The 17,224-nt window shown below is 43.4% G+C and overlaps 2 protein-coding genes across 9 annotated transcripts in view; one reads left to right on the forward strand and one right to left on the reverse strand.

The window, feature by feature from the left end:
• The window catches only part of KMT5A (lysine methyltransferase 5A), a 13,775-nt gene extending 5,336 nt beyond the window's left edge, over positions 1 to 8,439 (forward strand). For 2 of the 7 annotated variants that reach the window (XM_026058775.1, XM_026058779.1), the window contains exons 2-7: positions 2,434 to 2,590; positions 4,162 to 4,378; positions 5,204 to 5,288; positions 5,636 to 5,695; positions 6,829 to 7,019; positions 8,208 to 8,439. In XM_026058775.1, the coding sequence (XP_025914560.1) occupies positions 2,530 to 2,590; positions 4,162 to 4,378; positions 5,204 to 5,288; positions 5,636 to 5,695; positions 6,829 to 7,019; positions 8,208 to 8,418 (825 nt within the window). In that variant the 5' untranslated portion in view covers positions 2,434 to 2,529 and the 3' untranslated portion in view covers positions 8,419 to 8,439. The other 5 variants (XM_026058774.1, XM_026058773.1, XM_026058780.1 and 2 more) reach the window with 5 other exon arrangements.
• Positions 8,440 to 12,340: 3,901 nt separating this feature from the next.
• RILPL2 (Rab interacting lysosomal protein like 2) lies at positions 12,341 to 17,212 on the reverse strand. Of its 2 annotated transcripts, none has more exons than XM_026058781.1 (4): positions 16,842 to 17,212; positions 15,881 to 16,032; positions 13,147 to 13,257; positions 12,341 to 12,654 (listed from the first exon to the last, which is right to left on the reverse strand). In XM_026058781.1, exons 1-4 carry the CDS (start codon positions 17,172 to 17,174, stop codon positions 12,630 to 12,632), a joined length of 621 nt encoding a protein of 206 aa, XP_025914566.1. In that variant the 5' UTR covers positions 17,175 to 17,212; the 3' UTR covers positions 12,341 to 12,629. The 2 variants fall into 2 exon arrangements, with proteins under 2 accessions (XP_025914566.1, XP_025914567.1); XM_026058782.1 differs by lacking the exon at positions 12,341 to 12,654 and adding an exon at positions 13,851 to 13,946 and having other exon boundaries at positions 13,172 to 13,257.
• Positions 17,213 to 17,224: the final 12 nt, after the last annotated feature.

Raw genomic sequence — 17,224 nt, forward strand, 5'->3', positions numbered from 1 at the left:
CCCCCGCGCGGTGTGCGCAGCTCGCCGGGAAGGGGCTGGGCCGCGGCGGCTCGCCCTGCCGCATCGAGCCCTTTAAACATGGCGCAGGCCGCGGCGGCCGGGCGATGACCGCGGGCGGCCGCGCTGGACATGGCTCAGGCGCCGCCGTTCCCTCCTTGCTCCTAGGGAAGAATATGCCCAAGGCCGGGGCGGGCGGCGCGGAGGAGGCGAGCCCCGAGAGCGCCGAGAGGAAGGGCCCGGGCCGCCCCCGGGCCGGCGGGGTAAGCACTGCCCGGGCCGCGGCGGGCGGGCGGGCGGCTCCCCGGTGCCCGCTGTCCCCTCCGCTTCCTCCCGCCATTGGAGCGAAGCGGCGCGCGTGCTGCGCCGGGCAGCCCGGCTCCCCTGGGCTCCTGCCTGCCGGCTGCGGTGCCCGAAATAGCGGAGAAGCGGGTGGACTTTAGGAGGAGTTGGGCTCGTTGCGTGCGCTGCCCCGCTGCCAGCGCGCAGCCAGGCCCCGCGCGTGCGGCCGCTGCGCCCTCCGGCCTCGGCAGCGCTTCCGCGTCGCCTCGGCTGCCCGCGCAGCGCTGCTGGAGGCGGCTGGCCGCGGCGCGAGGGTCGCCGTGCAACTTGAACTGCCCGGCAGATAACTGCGGATACGGCACCAAAGCGCGGGGCCTCCCGGCAGCCCTGCGCGGGGGGGCTGCTGCGCGAAGAGGAGCCGCGCTCCGCGGGGTCTCCAGCCTGGCACAGACAAAGGCGCGGCAGCCGCGTCCCGGCGGTGCCAGCTGCGCGGCGGAGGGGGCAGGGAGCCGCGCTGAAGAAATAGCCGTTAGTTGCCTGGGAATAGGGGGCCTAAAAAGCCAAAAAGCTTTGCTGACAGGTGTACTGCTGCAGTTGACTGTTTCTGCCCCCCCCCCCCGCCCCCTCCCCCGGAAATTCCCATATTTAAACTGCTTGCTAAATCCCGAGAACTTTGCAGTGCAGAGTTAACTGCTTCCATTTGTTAAAACAGAGTGTTTTCCTAGTACTTGATTCTTACCGCCCCCCCTTTTTTTTTTTAATTTTTAAATAATCAAGTATTGCCTTTGGCAGGCCCGTCAAATACTTTGGCGGGGGGGGCGGGGAGGAAGGGTCAAACCRACTAGCTGCTTCTCAGGGTGTTTTACTTTAATCTTTACTAGAGCTTTCTCATGGACTAAGATTTGAGCCTTTAACTGGTCTTATTTTGTGTGTGAATTATGTAACATCAAGTTTATTGCTCTCGTGCTTATGTTAATTATTAAAATTATGCTATGTATTCTATTGTGTGCTTTGTTTACTCTCTTAGTGTTTGTGTGACTATATAGGCTGGGCTATTTGATTAGTCAAGTCACTATATTTGATTTGCTGTTTTTCTTAACCTATAGCAACCTTTGTGCTCCTTTAAAAAAAGGTTTTGCATGTTTTTTGTTGTTTTAACTGGGTTGTAATGTCTGAAAACTGCTTTTAGCCGAATCGAAATGTAGCCAAGACAAACTCTTTCTGACCAAGCCGCATCCGTTTGTCCAGACACTGAGACTGACCTGTTGAAATCTCTGTGCCCTGCATACGCTGTGCAGCCAGGCTCTGAGAGATGGCAGAGGACAGCGAAAGCAAAGGTGGCACAACCCCACTAAGCCTTGCTAAATCCGATGCTGCTCACTGCTGATGTTCTCGCAGCCTGAGCCAGCACGCAAGCCCGGGTCTCTGTGGTTATTTGACCATGCCAGAGGGTTTTGCTGTTTTTCTGGCTGAGTCTGTCTTTTGTCTGGACYGTACTGTGTTTTTTTGGCCACAGCTTTTCCATTTTTATTTGGGAGGTATAATGGGTAAAAAGATAGCATTGTTTATCTCCTAGGTGCCCCTTATTTGTGTTGCCAAAATGAAGTGTCACTCAAAGTAGACTGTGCACAACTAACTCCTGGCTTGTACGTTGCCCAGTAAAGCATATAATTAATCGTGGTAACATTTGACATCTCACGAATGTATTTGGGTAAGCTCATACCTCTTAGACTATGAGAGGTATGTTTTGGGCTTGGGCAATTTTGCTGCATTATTTGTATTTTTTTGCGTGCGCTCTTTGCAGCCTCATTCTTCCTTAGAAGCTTGGGATTTTTATTTTTTAGTACCAGAGTTCATGTTCTGAAGCACAGGATGAAAGCTGGAGTTAATTATGGTTATCCCATTCTGCCACATTTCATATGAAAATGCTCTTGGACTGAGAGCTTGCATTAGTAAGTTCCCTTTGAGTGGTTACCACAGTTATGTTTTCATTTAGCAGAAATAGCAACAGTAGCAAGGATGATGCATTAAAGCACAACATTTTGCATTGGAACAGTTAGCTGTAACCCCTGGCCTTTGAAGCACGTTGTGGATACCAGCTTGAGGTTCCTGGCATCTCTGCGATGTACTGATTCTTCTCTGGGTCTGTTTTAGGAGAATGTGTTTATCGGTCAATCCAAAATCTACAGCTACCTGAATCCCAACAAAGCTTCTGGTGCTCGCCCCCCACTTCAAGAGGAGAACTCTGTCATGTATCACGAGGCGAAATGTCAGGGCAAAACACTAAACGAAACCTACAGAAAAGGAGATGGTAAGATTGATCTCTGCACTGTTTGCTTGCCTCATGAAACGTGCTTTGTTCTTCCAGTTTGAAAACTTGAGAAGGCAGCCAAAGAGGCCCGAGAGCTCCCCTCGACCACTTGCTTTCCCAGTCCCACGACTCTATCGGCAGATTGGGACTCCACTTAGATGAGGGTGTCTTCATCCTCTTCAAATTCATGTCACAGGTTTACCAGGCAATTTTCCCTGTTTTTTGTCTGGTTATGTTTGTCCTGTCTCTCTGGATATAAAATGTTAACACTTGCATACTCAATATGCCTTAAGCTACCTGGAATTTCATTACTATTCCACTTCACGTCAGTATTTGGCAGTTTAGCTAGTCTTTTGCCTGCTCTTTTAGTTAAAGCTAGTTTATTTTATAATTTGACTACTTTATACTAATTTATTTTAAGGAAATGCCAAATCAAAAAAGATATGAAGCAGAGGTAGATGTAGAAGGAGAAGCAATTCTTAGATTTTCAGGATGAAATAAAGAAAGAGGAGAAGGAGCATGGACCGTGGATGCTGACTGCCAGGCTTCGCAGGTGCTTTGTTGTAGTGACTAGAAATGGGAATGCTCCATAAATTGATGGAGGAATTGCTGGTTTGTGTTTTTGCTGGTTTGTGATTTGCTGTTTGTGCTGTTAATAACCTTGGTAATTCTGTCATTTTGATGCAAACACTTTTAGCATGCAGATATTTTAATTCCTCCTCAGCACTGGGAGTGCCAGATTTTCTGGGAATTTGGGGGCTTTTGCTCCCCCCATTTTGACAAGAAAGTGAAGATGACTTTAGGCAGTTACACAGTGCAGCTGTGGCCTTGCAGCTGTGCTTCATTCCCTCAGTGAGACTCAAGCATCTGTCTCAGGACATGGGACTTAAACCTGGTAACTTGTTTTAAACAGAAATTTTATTTAGCTTTAATCCATGCTCATCTGCCTCTAAATCTGTCAGCTGAGAAGGAGGATGTGGTCAGGTCAAGGTAGGATGCACCTAACCAAGAAAATGTGATATGCATGGGGTAGATTTTCTGTTTCTTGTTAGTGTCTGCCCCTTTGCTCCTGTGAATTTTTCTCTGTGTGATATGGGCTGCTTGCAAGAACATCTGCAGCTACTGACCATAGCAATGCAGGATCCAAACAGACTTGCAGTCTCCTTCAGTGCAGAATGTCGATTCATTTATGGCAACTTGATAATTTAGTATGCCAAGCGCACTTAGTGGCAGACTGTGTGGTTATCTCAAACACTGTACTGAAAGTGGTCCATGTTCAGATTTGGAAAACTTTAGTAGCAAACCTAATGTGACAAAATACTTGTGCTCTGTACTCTTTCCCTTTCTTTGCTCGTTCCTTTCTTTGTACTTGGTGTATTGTAGAAATAGCTAGTCAAAAGTCCGATAACAGCCTATTTGGGTTCTAGCAGAGAGAAATTGCATCATTCCCTTCCTCTTTCTCCTGTTTGACAGAACTAGAAACTTGGACTAGAAACTACTGGAATTCATTTAAAGCACTCTGATATAGATGATCGTAAGTTCAGAGCCTTACTTTATTTTCCTGTCACCAGAAAAAAAGAAAGGTGGCAATATAATTGAAGGTGCTATGAAACCAGAAGACCAGAAAGATAAAGAAAGTGGATGCAATTCTTCAGTCCCCTCTTCTGATCAAAGACAAGAAACTGCAGAAACTCAAAATACGCCTCTGCCTTCAGAATGTGCTGATGAGGCCAATGCAAAGCCAGCTCAGAAAAAGATGGTTAAAGCAAAACGTGGACCAAGGAGAAAGTAAGTGAATTCTGTAACTATAAAAGTCTTTCTGCTTTGTGCTCTCTTGTATCAGGAGGCCTTGATCTGCGGTTTGCCCTCAGGGGCTACAGTCAGACCTGTACTTAATGTTAACCTTGTTTTGTTGTCTTTTTTAAACAAAGGGTGATGATGGAGGAAACAGATTTTTTTTTGAAGAAGACTTTTTATTTTTTCAAGAATAGTATGTATGAAAATACAAAATAGCACCCAAAGTATCTATATCTACCTTGCAGAGGAGTTTTTGTTTTTTCTTGTAAGCAAGGTTAGTGTGTTTTACCTCAAATGAAATACTTGCTTGATTCTCTATAGAAAAGGAAATTAATGAGGCATTAAGGCCTATCTTTCTGTGGACAAATYGGAATGTGTCTTGTCAGAAACAGGATATTGGATTAATTACAACTGGTGGCTTCCTGGCTGAACTGATGCTTTTTCTCATATGATTAGAGTAACGTAACCTAACATTACTGAATTCCCTGTCAAGCAGCTTTCATGATCTAACTTTTAGAGGGCCTTCTGGCAAAGCACACAGGGCATCAGGCTCGAAATGTAACCTTCAGTGGGTTTCCAATGGCATCTCTTTCTCGTGGTTAAAGGATTAGTGCTGGAATAATGGAAATAGCATGTTGAGGAAAAGGGGATGTAGTTTTTGGCTTGGAATGAAGAATACTGMTAAGAAACACTGATTCATACTGATCAACTTTCAACATACTAAGTTGAAAGTTTCTTGCGGATATCTCAAGGATAGAGGTGTAATTTCAGAAATAGCCTGAAATATGCATATTCCCTATTTTTCTTATCCCTTAGAACACAAGGAAGAGCACAAAATCGAAAAGTGACAGATTATTACCCAGTTAGAAGAAGCTCCAGGAAGAGCAAGTCTGAATTGCAGGTAGTGCTTCTTGTTAAAATTGCATAACGTACCATGTGGCCAGTCAGTTGAATGCTTGAGAAAGTGTGTTACTATCTGTTAATGGTTTCCACTGGCAAAAAGCAAATAACAAATGTGCCCTAGATGTATTGTTAAGATAAGAACATTTTTTAAATATTGTCTTTTAGGATGGAATCCAGCTACTTATACATCTTTAGGAGGAAATCTGTCTCTTTTACCATTCAGTTTTGCTAGAAATATGGGATGGTTTTGGAAAAATAAGTGTCAACAGATAATCGTTCCCCCTTAGCTATGAAATAAACCCACAACAATACCATGGTTTTACTTTTGTCTTGTTTCCTCTGCAGACTGAGGAGAGGAAGAAAATAGATGAACTAATTACAAGTGGGAAAGAAGAAGGAATGAAGGTAACTGCAATACTGACCTAAGTAGCCTTATAGTGTTTACACAGTCTCTTGCTGTTAATCTGCTTAAACAAAAAGTAGAAGCACTCAGTCTTGCAACTGCTGCAGTTCCTTGATACTAAGATGAAAGTGCAGCAAAATTGGAGCATGTTTTCTCTTTCCCTTTTGGATGGCACATTTTCACTTTCTCTTTTCACTCTGACAAACATGTATGCTCTAATAAATATTGAGGGGACTTCATAGTCTTTACACCACAGAAAATGTACTTGCTCCCTTTAGTATTTAATGTCTTGGGTTAGCTTCCAAAAATCCCGTTAGATATGGAAGTCTTGTTTGGCGTGTGTATATATGGCAACACTAGTGTGTGTGTAYGTGCATATATATTTCACTCACTTGCTCTGTCTGTAGATTCTTTGTTAGTGCACTGCACGAATAGGGTGTACTGATTCTCCTCCCACTGTTAGTAAATGCTAGTTATTGGGACCAGCTACTTACTCTTCGGGATACTCTGGCACCCCTTTTAGAATTTAAAGTAGAAATGGCTCCTGAAAAAGCCGAAGGCTGTGATTCTTAAAAAGTGGTGGCCTGTGGTTATAAAGTCGCTCCTAGGGCGATGACAGGAGAACTTTCTTAGAGTGGAAGAGTGGCCCAGTTTACTGGGATAGGCAGGAATACTAGAGCATGCTGGTGGCTGGCAAACATCATTTCTGTAATCAATCCTTCTGTTCCTCTAACTTTTTATCCTGTGCATACTAATGGCAACAGTGCTCCTGAAATGGAAAAACTGACTTCCTCAGCTAATAGGTGGCTGCTAATTTAAAAATATTCAATAACTCTTCTGTATGTTTTTTTGATGTAATTATTTATTCTTTGATTAGAAAACTTTGTATCAAAAAAATTTATATCAAGATACCTGATAACTTGTAGATTTGCATCCCAAACTCATCCTGTATTTCTTTCCCAGTGCTGTACATTGTGCTGCTACAGCTTTGTCAGCAACACACTTAAATATCATGCCATAACGTGKTTTTTTTTAATGATGAATCTGACACATACTCATTTCTCAGTGAATGGCATATTTGTAGTCATGTAAATACTTTCTGCTTTCCCAACYGATTTTCTTTTCACCTCAACAGATTGATTACATTGATGGCAAGGGGAGAGGGGTAATCGCTACTAAACATTTTAATCGAGGAGAATTTGTAGTTGAATATCATGGGGATCTCATAGAGATCACTGATGCTAAAAAGCGAGAAGCTGTGTATGCTCAAGACCCATCCACAGGCTGCTATATGTACTATTTTCAGTACCTCAGCAAAACATACTGGTAAGCTTTTCCTGCTGTAACTTTTAAAGGGTGTGATAACTGAGCGATTGAAGCTTTGAATGCTGCTGAGTCTCTTCTTGTTTTCTTGCAAAATTAAACTTTCTTAATGGGAACCATGCACTAGGAAATCTTATTTGAGCACTGTTTCAATGTCCAAGAACGTCCTATACCTCTTGGCTGAAAGGAACGGCTGGTTACTCAATGTCCTGCTCTCTGAGGCCCAGTACAAGCAATATGGAGAGTTGTATCTGCTGGAATGAGACTTCTAGCTCTCTTGTGGACTTTTGGCTAAATTTACTCTTTTGTTAACTGTTTTCTCTGAGTTGTAAGARTTTTGTTTGAAAAGTGGTGTGGACAGGCACCCTGAAAGAGCAACAGTTCCTCAAACTTTGTTAGACCAGGTTTCCCTCCTCCTCTAGTATCTGACATCCACCCAATGTACATGCTTTACCACTCTGTTTGCTGCTTAGTTTGCCCCAAACTCCAGTTCTTTTGGAACTACTCAAACTATCTTCCTCCCTCTGCCTCTGAGAGTTGCTGCATGCTGGAGTGTGGGTCACTTAGTCTGTATATTAATTACCTTGAAGAGTCCAATATTCCAAGCATCTGACATGCGGTCTAGATGCCCTAATGATAGCTGCCATAACAGCTCTTTGTGCAACGAGAGGCACTAGAGTACATGTAGCTCTGCTTTGTGGTTCAGGTCTCTGGAAGCTGAGCATGCGTTATTTAGGCATTCTCAGCCTTGTGTGGGAGTAGAGGCTTTTGCTAGTTATGTGTCCTTTTGCTTGCTTACTCAGTGGATAGCATACCTTAGATACAGTTTTCTTGAGGGAGGATGTTAAAGGTATTGAGCCCTTCCGGTGTTGTCTTGCATCTGGATTTGCTGTTTCTCATGAACAGTCGAGAGCTTCTTGGGATCAAGAGCATAGTCCACAGCATCCAGTTTTCTGGGTTTTGTGCTAACCCGTAAGTCTCTTGGAATTGTTTTAGTTGTTAGCCTTACATTGCCATTGTGCATGCTGCCTATTTGGGCATATGATTACTCTGTAATGTTCTCTTTCCTTCATTTTTTCAAGCCTTGCATGGACTTCCAATTCTTTATCTGATTTGCACTTTTTTTTTTGTCTGCAAATGTGACTTGTGTATGGTATGCAGCAATCCTGCATTCTGTTCTTGTTCTTTCAGTGTCGATGCTACAAAAGAAACTAATCGTCTGGGAAGACTGATTAATCACAGCAAATGTGGCAATTGTCAAACAAAGCTTCATGACATTGATGGTGTACCTCATCTCATACTGATAGCTTCCCGAGACATTAAAGCAGGCGAAGAACTATTGTACGATTATGGAGACAGGAGCAAAGCTTCCATTGAAGCTCATCCATGGCTGAAACACTAATTCATCCTTTTTTTTTTTTTTTTTTTTCCAAACTGAGTGCTCTACAGAGAGTCAATGGATTTATTTTTTTTCCTGTCCTCACCTCCCTCAGCTTAGTGGACTGCTTATGGTGTTTTGAGCTCCTTAAATATCTTTTTGCTTTGCAGTATTTAAGTACCTATTGCAGGTTTCCAGGCAGGCTTGAATAATTGATCTTAGATTGCCAAAATTTTTATATTGTGAAAGGAAACTCTCCCTAAAACCTGAACGTTTTTGCCTAGAGTAACCAGTGCCACCTGGGCATGCAGTCAAAGACTCGCACGGATTGAAACTCAATCACTTGGGTTGTACTTCTGCTTTTGCAATGAAAACTCATGCTCCGCTTTGTGAGGAGATGAACTTGGCATTAGCTTTATGACAGCAGATGTACTTCCGTACTCTGACTCTTACATCCAATGGCTTGACTACTTGTCAGACTTCTTTTTGAAACCCAGTGCTGACAGGCTTCTCTGAGATGGACGCTATTGTTTCTATCATTCTCAAATAATTTGCGGTAGGGATCTAATTATTCCAGAGTCGTATCTCATGTTGGCCACGGAACTTCAAATGCACTGGCACTGGGGAAGATGGATGGTCAGACTGGCCACTTTCTTCAGAGAAATTAAAAGCGGATGGTTTTTGATAGACTGGGTTGATGCTGATTAGAAATGTGAAGATAAAATTTAGTCATTACAGTGAGAATCAATTTTTGACATTACTATTTTCTAAAGTTTGAGATGGTACCTTTTTATAGGTGATGGCTGATTCTTGGAGGTGTCTCCTAGAGGGTTTTAAAGAAGTAAAAGAAAAAGCTCTCTCCAAAAAATTTTTATTACCTCCCTATGTTAATTAGCCACATCAGAAGCTATTTATTTACTGTGAATGCTTGAAGTAGAGCATAGCGGTTCCAAAACCGGGAGTCATCTTCATATGCAACTTCAAACTGTAACGATGGAGTTCATGCAATGAAGAAAGTAGATTCCTTATTGCCTGGTCCTGTAGGTCTGTCCAGCATGATCTGGTCCCACTGTCTGAAATGGGAGCTGAGTGCTTAGCATCTTGCAGGAGATGTTTTGAACATTACTATTGGAGAACCAAATCTGTGATATAGGCGGGCAATACAATGGAGGTCCTTTATGTTAAAGATGAATTCTTACCAGTTGGAATTTTTGCCAAGGCAGGCTTGGCATGTGTGTAGATGAAGATGGCTGTGAGCCATCAGCCACACTTGCTGCTGGAAAATGTCGGCAAGGGATCTGTGGCTCTCTTAATGTTTTCTGCTTCTCATGTCTTGAAGGCTGCTGCTGTTCCAGCTAATGCCCTATAGGACAATCTTATATGCTTGCCTATATGATAGGTCAGATAGCAGCAACATCCTGGTTGTATGCTCCAGCAGCAAGAGAGGTGGTTTAGTGATGTATTTTTAAAATGAAAAACTTGAAGACAATGTCTCTGTAAAATAAAGAATATATTTATTATCAATGAAGTGGCTGCTATAGTACCTGTCTCCATTGCAGATCATTAGCATTTTGAAAGCAAGCTGTGAAGATCATTAGGCATTAAACACTTGGCATTATTTACCATTTAACCCAAGGCAGGCTCAGCAGAGRAAGCCTGTGAATTTCCACTGTTTCTGAAGAATTAACTGGAGACCTGTTGTCTTACAGGTACTGAGTTACAGGTAAGCTTTTTTGGCTGACTTATTTGAGTTGGCACTGATTTCTCTCTGGTCTCAGTAACAGACCCTACAGCAGTCTACAGTATTCTGTTCCACTAGAGTGCTTCCCTAAAGTCAAAATGGGAATCAAAATGCTGCTTTCTTTGTTCTTTATTTAAACATTTACTTGTTCCCTATCAGGTCAAATAGCTTAAAACCTCTGTTCTTCACCATCACTTTTGTAAACAAGAAAGAGGGGGAGGATCTCTCCTGATTTGATATAAAGGAGAGGGGGRAAAAAAAAACTCTGAAAAGCTTAACTGGTAATCAAGTGGCACTGCATCAGAAGATGGTAATAAAGCTGATGTTGCACTGAATATGTATCTTTTAATTTTCTAGGAGTTGCTGTATATATAACAATACACATTTCACAGAAACCTACCGTTTTTATTTTTACCCCTGTGCCTTATAGGAAGGATTAATCTTCTAGCAAGGTGTAAAGCACCTAAGAGGGAAAGATGCCCTTGGGTTGGGGGCTAAACTGCTTCCATCAGGCTGGTGTGGCTTTGCCAGAGGCAGCAGGGTTGGTCTAAGAGGCCGTAGCCTCTTCTGTTGTAGCCATAGCCAAGGAATTTGCTCCTCTTTTGAAGGAGAAGCTCTGCAGCTCACTTGATGCTAGAGTGGATGCAGCTTTGAGATCTGAGAAAAAGAGTAATCCAAAAAGGTTGGGGTGTTCTCCTACCTACTTTAAAACAAGAACTGAGAGTTAACAGTTGATTTAAAAAAAAATGTGCAGTGGTAAATTGAAAATAATTGCAGCATTTGTTATAATCTCCTTCAACTATCTGCAAAGAGTGGCTTAGAGCTACATTACAATCTTCTGTGCCTCCTGGCAAATTGGTTCACTGACACAGCTCTGCTTAGTCTGTGCAATTTGTTAGCTGAAGTTGTTCCATTAAGATCTAATAGAGCGATTAGTGTGTTTTTAGGCATATAATTGTCACCCTCTCTTTAAAGGGACTTGGAAAATATGTCTCTGGATAACTCATCCTCTAGCCTCCTATTTTGAGTGGTTTAAGAACATGTGTAAACTTCCTTTTTCAGCTTGCAGATGTGTCCTGGCTGCTGCTGCTGCGTGCTTGCTTGCTTTTTACATGTTATCTCTGATATTAAACACAGTAAATTCCCTCCTCTAAAAGACACATGGCCAAGGCTTACTAATATTTTGAAGATGGCAAACTTGCTGTAGCAGTTCTGTGCACTGGCGGTGTCAACTGTGAACTTACCCAGGTTAGACATTTTTGATGTTGCCTTGCTAMTGTGCAGTTGCTAGCAAGTTCTCTCTGAAATGAGGCTGCAGTTCTACCTTCTGCAAAGCCACATTCACACTTGCATTGTACAGCTGAGCACAGATGTGTGTGAGGTGTCGTACATTCTTCATGCTGCTAGCATGAGAGGGAATCAAAAGATTTCAGGGCCGGCTTTCATTTCTGAAGAGAATAAGATCATAGTCTTGATTCCTGTCATTGCTTTTCTTTGTCTGTTCAGACTTTTATGCTCTTGAAATGAGTTTCTGCTTTTCTAGATATGAAACCTAGTTAGTATTTTTCAGGCTTATCTCTTCTGCTCCTGTTTGCCCTATATACTTCCACTAGTGATAAAATCTCATTACCTAGGCTAATACACAGCTTGTATCACTTAATGGAAAAACAAAACAATTGTGGGAAAAGTAAAGTTCTTATCTACTGAAGAAGAGCTTTAGCTGTCAGAAATGAAGTGTCTGGTGCATCTGCTCCAGTTAGAGTGACTGAACGTGTCTGAAATGACATCAGTCCTTGATGTGAGCAGAGCAGGGTGCAGCAGCTTTGTCTTCCCTTGCTGCGCTCTCCTCTGGCATCTTTCATCCTGCCCCAAGGGGCCACCCTGTGTGCGAGTTCTGTTGTCACAATCTAATCACATCTTTCGTGACGAGGTCTGCTTCCTACTGCCCATGTGCCCATCTGATGTGAAGGAAGACATGGAACAAAAACCAACTCTGGGGCTTTCTTGAAGTGGTGCTGTTAGCGTAAGGGAGAGAATTACTTTCCACATAAGATCACTGGGGCATATGACTGGAAGGGGAACTAGTGCTTCTCTTTATGAATGCACTTGTGAATGGCATATATCCCTTAAAGCATCTTAATCTTGTGAAATCATTTAGGTTGAATATTTTGATAGGTGGACAGGATAAATGTGTGGTAGTACGTATGCTCTTTATACAATACTTTTTTATTCTTATTTAAAAGTTTTATTCTTTGCATGTGGGGAATGTCTGGTAGGAATCTAACAAATGGGAAAAGTATGAACGTTATAAAACAGTTTCTAAAAAAGCAAAGTAGAATCTATTCTGAAGGAATATTATACAAAAACAATATTTATGAGACTGCTTAGTCTCTGCAGTGAGAGTGATGCCTCCAATGCTTGGCTTCTCTCAACTCCTTTAGACGCTTTAAACAGTGCCATTTCTGAGCAGAAGTGGTTAAGTTTTCATTCATGTTCATTTTCCATGTTTAAAGGAGAACCTGCAAAAAAAGAAAAAAGAAAAAAGAAACAATGCTTACAAATGGAAGAGCAAGGACCATACAGTGGGACTGCCGTGTCAACGTGTTCTGCTATTTTTGGGAACTTAAAGGACACAGTCTGAGYTTGTGGGCACTGCATACAGCTGCTTGCATACAATGTAAACAGACCTCCAGGGACAGCTGGCATGTTCCCGCAGCAGAGTCCTAATGTGCTAACAGGAAAGGCAGCAGTCTAATATGGTTCTGTTCTAAAATGCTGATTCTTCCTGGAAAAAAGTGAAGCCCTGCTTGTCTGGGTGGAGGTTGCTCTCCTGAAGAGTGCTTTTTGCACAGGAATAGATTTCTCCATGAGGTTTTAATTTTACAGAGAGAGAGAAGGAGAAAACAGTATCTAGCCAACTAGGCCAAAGTTCAAAATTCATCCCTGCATTCACTAAGTATGAAACATGCCCTTTTCCCATATTCTGCCAGAAAATATGCGGAGATACTTACAGCCGTTTCATGATCGTCTTGTCTTTGCTGTCCTTACTGGTGCCAGGGTCGTTGCCACTGGATTCTGTTTCCAGTTTCTCAGTTTGGTCCCTTTTCTGTGAGATGATCCCACTAGTGAAAGAAGTGGATTTTTTTTATTTTTCATGGGTCTGTGCATAGCATGGCATTGCTGTCTACATTAAACCCTTCACTGGGCAGCTTGTGACACGGGTGAAGGGGTGCTCACAAAACAGTCGCATTTGCAGGTCTCCTCTGTCAAGAGGAAAGCCAGGCTACATGGAGACAGCTTAAAAATGCTATGAAGGAGAGCCCCTCAAAATGAGAGGAATGTACAGTGCAGCTAGAGCAGTTAGAGCCCTTTGAATTCAGACTCTAATTCAGGAAAGATCTTGAGTTCCCATTTCCATTCTGCTGAGGTCAGTTGGGTGAAGTCAGTGTGCTTTCCTATAGTTTAATATTTGTTAGGAGATGGCCTGGCCTAGTGCTTGTAATGAACAGTTATTATTTTCCATGTATAAGATAATTTTGCTTAGGCTATGCTTTAATGAGAACACTAAGAAAATAATAAGCTGACTACAGAGGAAAAGCACCAAGTCACAACACAAATGAAAGTATAATTAATGTTGGGTTTGTAAAAGAGTCTAAGGATATCAGTAAGGTGCAGATACAAATGGTGAAGTTCTGCTTGTGGGGATCTGTGGTACCTTCAGCACAGCCATGGAGGCTCATACTACACAACTGGGCACAGATGGGACATTCCCAAGCCCCATGCAAGGTAGGTGGCTGTTCCTCTTTCCATCCTATAGAGGAGAAAAGAAAGGCTTTGCCAGAGCTGTAGATTTTCTCAGGCTACTTTGGTGCTGCTATACTCTCTAAGGTTGTAACTGCTACTTTAGGCAAAGGCTTCAGTTTCACTGAAGGATGCTTCCTCTGCTTGGAATTGGGTTAGATTTCACCAGCTTGCATATTACACTGGGTTTTCACAGCATGCCAATTTACTGTCCTAAGCTGACCTCATTCATCTTAAGAGCTGAACAGATCAAAGCTTTTAACTGCTGCGGCTGAGGGCTGAAAGTAGCTAAGCAACGTTGTTCAGGACCTTGAAAACAAAAATATGGGCAAATATCTAGAAACTGGGGAGGCACCTGGCATCATGGGATAATTTGGGGGCAGATTTTTCTCTGAGAGAAACAAGACTCTGAGCTGTTTGGCTGACACTGCAGATTTCTAATATCTGCACCATATTTTTACTCAAAAATCATGATTAAAAAAAAAAGTAAACCCCAAACATCAATCACTCTCACTAAACTATTCTTTGTGAGAATGTCAGATATCTTACGCTACATATCAATTATTTTGGATATACACATGACATTTTAGAACATAGTGTTCGTATTATCCTCTTCACCTGCATGACTGCTCTTCRTGTCTGTACAATATAATAGAGGTTTTATGTGCATGTTTAAAGGGAAGGGGGTTTTGGTTTAACCCTCTGAACATTGTATGAGGAAATTACCACATAGAACTGCTTGAACTGAAAAGCAGCCTTGACACACTCTCTAGGTACAGAGTACTGTGACTTAATGCATTCACTCAGAAATTAAAAATATTAATGTTGTTAATTTTTAACTTGGCCTTTAATAAGCTGTGCAACCCAGCTGGAAAATCAAAGGCAAGAAGTCATTCCAAAATCAGTATAGCAAAGGCAGCGAGCTGAGCTAGGGAAGCAGGTGCTTCGCTGTGTTATGAGAAGTCCCGCTGAGCAGGCAGTTTGCAAACTGACTTCTTGGCTTCAACTTTGACTTCGTGGCTTAACCTGACTATTACAGACAAGGCAAAGGTCAGACTTACTGTGTGTAAGAGGTTGTTGCTGAGATATCTCAATTGAAATCTAATGTGCTCAGGAATGTTGTGCCTAGAGTAAGAAGTAATTTCTTGTCCCAAAGAGCTTACAGTATAAACAGATGGTGGGGGCGAGAACAGAGCCTGGGAGATGAAACAATTTGTAGCACCAAGAGCAAGACCCTACCTGCATCCCATCCTTTGGATCAAACCAATTCTCCCAGGCTGCTTTCTTCCAGAAAGATCCTTCTCTGAAAGGTCTTTTTTTTCCCCACAGTTCAAGTACCTTACACAACTTTCTGCTAGCAGTTAAAAAAAAAAAAAAAATGCACAGCTCTCATCCTGAATGGTGGTGAAAGGGTTTAATATTCTTTCTACATCGATGCCATAAGTACTCTGGAGGCAAAGGAACAGTAGATAAACTAGCATACACCCATCTATACAGCAGCAAGTTGGAAGAGGAAGTAAACTTTGACTAAAGCTGAGATGGAAATCCCCATGCTCTTTGGTATGTGGCTAGGCTTTTCACACGAATAGTGTGTGCACAACTGTTGTGACTGTATAGGTGAATGTACATGCATGAGAATCCAGCCTGCATGTGGAGTTGTAGTAACTTAGTACTTAGGCTTTCCCTGATACAATTATGGGAATAGGCTGTTAATTGTACAGAACGAGGGAGTTCAGTTTTAAAACTATGTTGCATAGAGCCTTCATCGTTCCCCATTTTTCTTTGCTCCTTTGTATGCTTTTGGGAGCACRGATACCTCTTCTCATAAGTCTCGACAATGCCTAGTCCAATCTAGGTGCTCAAACATGCAATACTCCCATCTGATAAGTTCACCAGACAAGAAGTAAATGTTATAAGTAGTTCTTTGCTGACTTCATGATATACCTCTTATAGCACTGTAGCTCCTCTTGCACCACAAGAAGCTGAGCTTTCAGCTGGTTACGCTCTTGCAGTACTTCTCGCAGCTCTTGTAATGTGAACCGGGGGCGATCTGGATCTGTGAGGTCTATTACCGCTTTATCTGGTCCAAGGCTGAGCTGTAAAATAAAATGGTGGTCATGCTCTTGTAACTTGTCGAAAGAGGCCAGTCCTAGAGTAAAAACTATCAATTTTATAACTGTATAGTAATTGTTACAAACAGTGTGAGTTCATCACAATCTTGATTTTTCAAGCAGTTAATTATAACAATTATAATTGTTCATCATAGTTTTGTCAGATGTAAAGATGTTTTTTGTAAATCTTTTTTCTTATTTTTTTTGTATTTTAGAGTATGCATTTCCCAGCCAAGAACAGGGCCCAATTGCRACAGTCTCTGACCACATCTAAAAACAAAGTCTCTGTCACAAAGAATTTGCAATCTAGCTTTACAAAGAAACTGCTATTAACTGCTTTTCTGGTGATGAGTAATTTGCCTAACAGCACAACAATCATCTGTAGCAGAGAAAACCGAGACCTGAAAGCTCCCTCCCTAATTTAAGACCTTTGTGGTAACATCTTTTTCAGTCACACACATCAGTCTTCCCTGYGCGCGGTGACAAAGCTTCAGTGCGCAAATGGCAAATGGTCTTTATGCGCCCGGAGCTGTACAACCGCGCACCCGAGCTCTGTGGGAATGGGGCCGCGCGTGTGCGAGTTTCTCTGTTAGCGCTGCGCGTTGCTGAGCTAAGAGCAAGTTGAGGCCAACACGGGAAACCAGGAGTGCGGGAAGGAAACGGCTGCGACTCGTAGCAGCCCTGAAGACTTCTGCTGTGGAAACATCGTCTTCTGCAGAGACGCAAAGCAAACTTTCCTGCGAGACTCGGTGGAGCGTGGCGAAAGCGTCCCGCGCCCCCCCGCCGGGACCCACCTGCTGGGCGCTGCCCCGCGCCGCCGCGTCCCGCAGCGCCTCCACCTCCTGCCTCAGGCCGTCCCGCTCGGCGCGCAGCCGCCCCTCGGCCGCGCCGCCGCCGCCGCTCACCAGCGCTTCCAGCATCTCCAGCACCCTCACGATCCTGAACTGGAGCCGCGCCACGGCAGCGGGCACGGCGGGGCCGCCGCCGAGCTGCAGCAGGTCCCTGCCCACCACGTAGGAGATGTCGTAGACATCCGCGGCCGTCAGCTGGAAGGGGCTCTTGGCCAGGGCGCTCTCCGGGCCGCCTTCCCCCTCCCCCTCCCCCTCCTCCTCCCGGCGGCGCTGCATGCCCGGCGAGGCCCGGCGCCAGCTGCCTTCCTGCGGCGGCCGGGGCGGCG

This window comes from Apteryx rowi, unplaced genomic scaffold (assembly GCF_003343035.1).
Source record: "Apteryx rowi isolate R43461 unplaced genomic scaffold, aptRow1 scaffold_15, whole genome shotgun sequence".
NCBI classification, from domain to species: domain Eukaryota; kingdom Metazoa; phylum Chordata; class Aves; order Apterygiformes; family Apterygidae; genus Apteryx; species Apteryx rowi.